The sequence below is a fragment of the Mandrillus leucophaeus genome, unplaced genomic scaffold (genome assembly GCF_000951045.1).
Source record: "Mandrillus leucophaeus isolate KB7577 unplaced genomic scaffold, Mleu.le_1.0 Scaffold295, whole genome shotgun sequence".
Classification (NCBI taxonomy): domain Eukaryota; kingdom Metazoa; phylum Chordata; class Mammalia; order Primates; family Cercopithecidae; genus Mandrillus; species Mandrillus leucophaeus.
In genome coordinates this window covers 45,548-47,882 of record NW_012103087.1, presented here as the reverse complement: position 1 = coordinate 47,882, position 2,335 = coordinate 45,548, and the positions used below count along the sequence as shown (strand labels likewise).

General features: G+C 49.1%; 1 protein-coding gene across 1 annotated transcript in view; it reads left to right on the top strand.

The window, feature by feature from the left end:
* The first annotated feature begins 74 nt into the window (after positions 1 to 74).
* The window catches only part of LOC105543959 (5-hydroxytryptamine receptor 3C-like), an 8,988-nt gene continuing 6,727 nt past the window's right edge, over positions 75 to 2,335 (top strand). Inside the window, exons 1-5 of the mRNA XM_011986162.1 lie at positions 75 to 133; positions 664 to 814; positions 957 to 1,063; positions 1,164 to 1,257; positions 1,968 to 2,204. Of these exons, the coding sequence (XP_011841552.1) occupies positions 75 to 133; positions 664 to 814; positions 957 to 1,063; positions 1,164 to 1,257; positions 1,968 to 2,204 (648 nt within the window). The remainder of the gene's footprint in view (positions 134 to 663; positions 815 to 956; positions 1,064 to 1,163; positions 1,258 to 1,967; positions 2,205 to 2,335) is intronic.

The window sequence follows — 2,335 nt, the reverse complement described above, 5'->3', positions numbered from 1 at the left end:
AGACAGCATAACCATTCCTTTCCTGGCGGCCCATGCCCTTTCCCTGAGGCAGTTAGTTCCACAAAGAAGTGACAATGCCTTTGTCAATGGCCTCACCTGCCCCATCCCTCAGCTCCCTCATTTTCTCTGAAAGGTACTTGGAACACAGATTTAAAGCCACTCATTTGGCGGGGCACGGTGGCTCACACCTGTAATCCCAGCACTTTGGGAGGCCGAAGCAGGTGGATCACTTGAGGTCAGGAGTTCGACACCAGCCTGGCCAATATGACGAAACCCTATCTCTACTAAAAATACAAAAAATCAGCCGGGAGTGGTGGCAGACGCCTATAATCCCAGCTACTTGGGAGGCCGAGGCAGGAGAATTGCTTGAACCCGGGAGGTAGAGGTTGCAGTGAGCCAAGATCGCGCCATTGCACTCCAGCCTGGGCGACAGAGCAAGACTGTCTCAAAAAACAAACAAACAAACAAACAAACAAAACACCACTCATTTAGACAGGAGTGCCAAATAGGTGCTTCTTCCCCCATCTTGGCCCAACTTCCTGCCTGCCTGTAGCCCAGAAGGCGTACCTGGGCAGAAGCACGGCAGAACACTCTGCTGGGATCCCTCTGGCCACAGCCACTCACAGAGAGTGGTCACGTGACATGAGGAGGATTCAAAACCAGCAACCAGAGTGGTCCCAGCTCCTTCAAGCTCAAGGATCTAGGGGATCCTGATGAGTCTCCAGACAAGAGCGCAGGAGAGGAGGATGGAGGGAGGTGGCCTGCTGGCCTGGGGGTGTTCTCTTCTGCCTCACTGTCAGCCTTCTGCTTCAAGGTAAGATAGGACAAACACAGAGGAAGATGGGGATATTGTTTAGGGCAACATCCAGGAAACTTCTCATTCTCCAGAGCTGCAGAAAATTCAAAACAGACAGGTTAAAATTCTCTGTAGGATCCATGTTTTGGCTTCCTCTTAGTTGCAGATGAAACGCCGATTTCACTGGTCAGTACGTACAGCCCCGCTCTCATTTGCCTGCAAACTGTCTGTCCCTCCATTTTCCCACCTCTCCAATTCCACTCTTACGTAACGGCCAACTCTTCCTTTCTACCAAGCTATCGTTACTAGAACATAGCTCAGGTCCTGTTGACAATAATTTAACTCCTTTCTGGTGTTGCTTGGGAAGATCTTGTGGAGGAGGCGATGTGGAGCGAAAGAACATTCACTTCCCCTGGGATGTGCTTCTCTGTAGTTTGGAGATGAACCTTATGAATCACCTGGTATGGAAAGATAGTGGAAGAGGCATGGGAAAGGACTTTCTGGGCTATAGTTACAGGAATAACCAGGGGTGGGGTGTGGGTGAGGTGGAGAGAAGGGCTTTTCACTTCATTGTGTGGCTCCACCAACCACATGGTGGATGGATGGTCCAAGAGATTTTTGCAAGATGGTGGTGATGAAAATGGCGCCCACAGATCTTAGAGGAATTTGAAAGGGGCAGTAAATACCACACATAGGAAGTAGTCAATAAACTCACATTGAATACAACATTCCTTTATTCCCTATATATTTTATGTCACACGCATGTTTATTTCTTTCTAAATTTTCCTTTCAGACGTCAGGAAAACCTCAGAAGAAGAGGGAAAAATGGAGGAAAAGCATATTAGGAAAATTTTGTTCAGTGGCTACAAGGAAGAATCACAATAGAGCCAGAGGGTACAAAAGGAAGGTCAGATAAAGGCCAAAGCCTTAGGGTTGTATGGAGGGAATAGAACTCCCTGGAGGGGCTCTCTGCATGGAAATTTACGTAGGTTTATATGGGAGCAAAAACACAGGAAGAAAGGCCTGGGCTCTGACTCAGCTCACCACATCAACTTCCACCATTTGCCTACCAGCCCAGCCCACTCTCCCACTTCTGGCAAGAAGGGAATCTTGGCCCAGGAAGGAGGGGCTCACACGCCTCTCCCAGAGTTCACATTGTTTTTCTCTGCAGAGAGGCTCTCAGGCCCCAGCCCTGGTACCTCTCTCACCTAGCAAACAAAGAAGGTCTCAGCTCTCTACAGGAGAGACAAATACTTTTACCATTAATTGCTCAGGCTTTTACCAGCATGGGGTGGACCCTGCTGCCTTCCGGGCCATATTTAACCAGAAGGCCTTCTGTCCGGTCATCAACTCCAGCCTCCCCGCTCATGTCAACATCTCCTTCACCCTGTCTGCCATACTGGAAGTGGTGAGATCTGATCCCTGCAGCCTTTCCATGGCTTCTAATAAGGAACAAACACTCCTTTTTTGTTGCTGTTTTTTGTTTTTGAGACAGAGTCTCACTCTGTCGGCCAGGCTGGAGTGCAGTGGCACGATCTC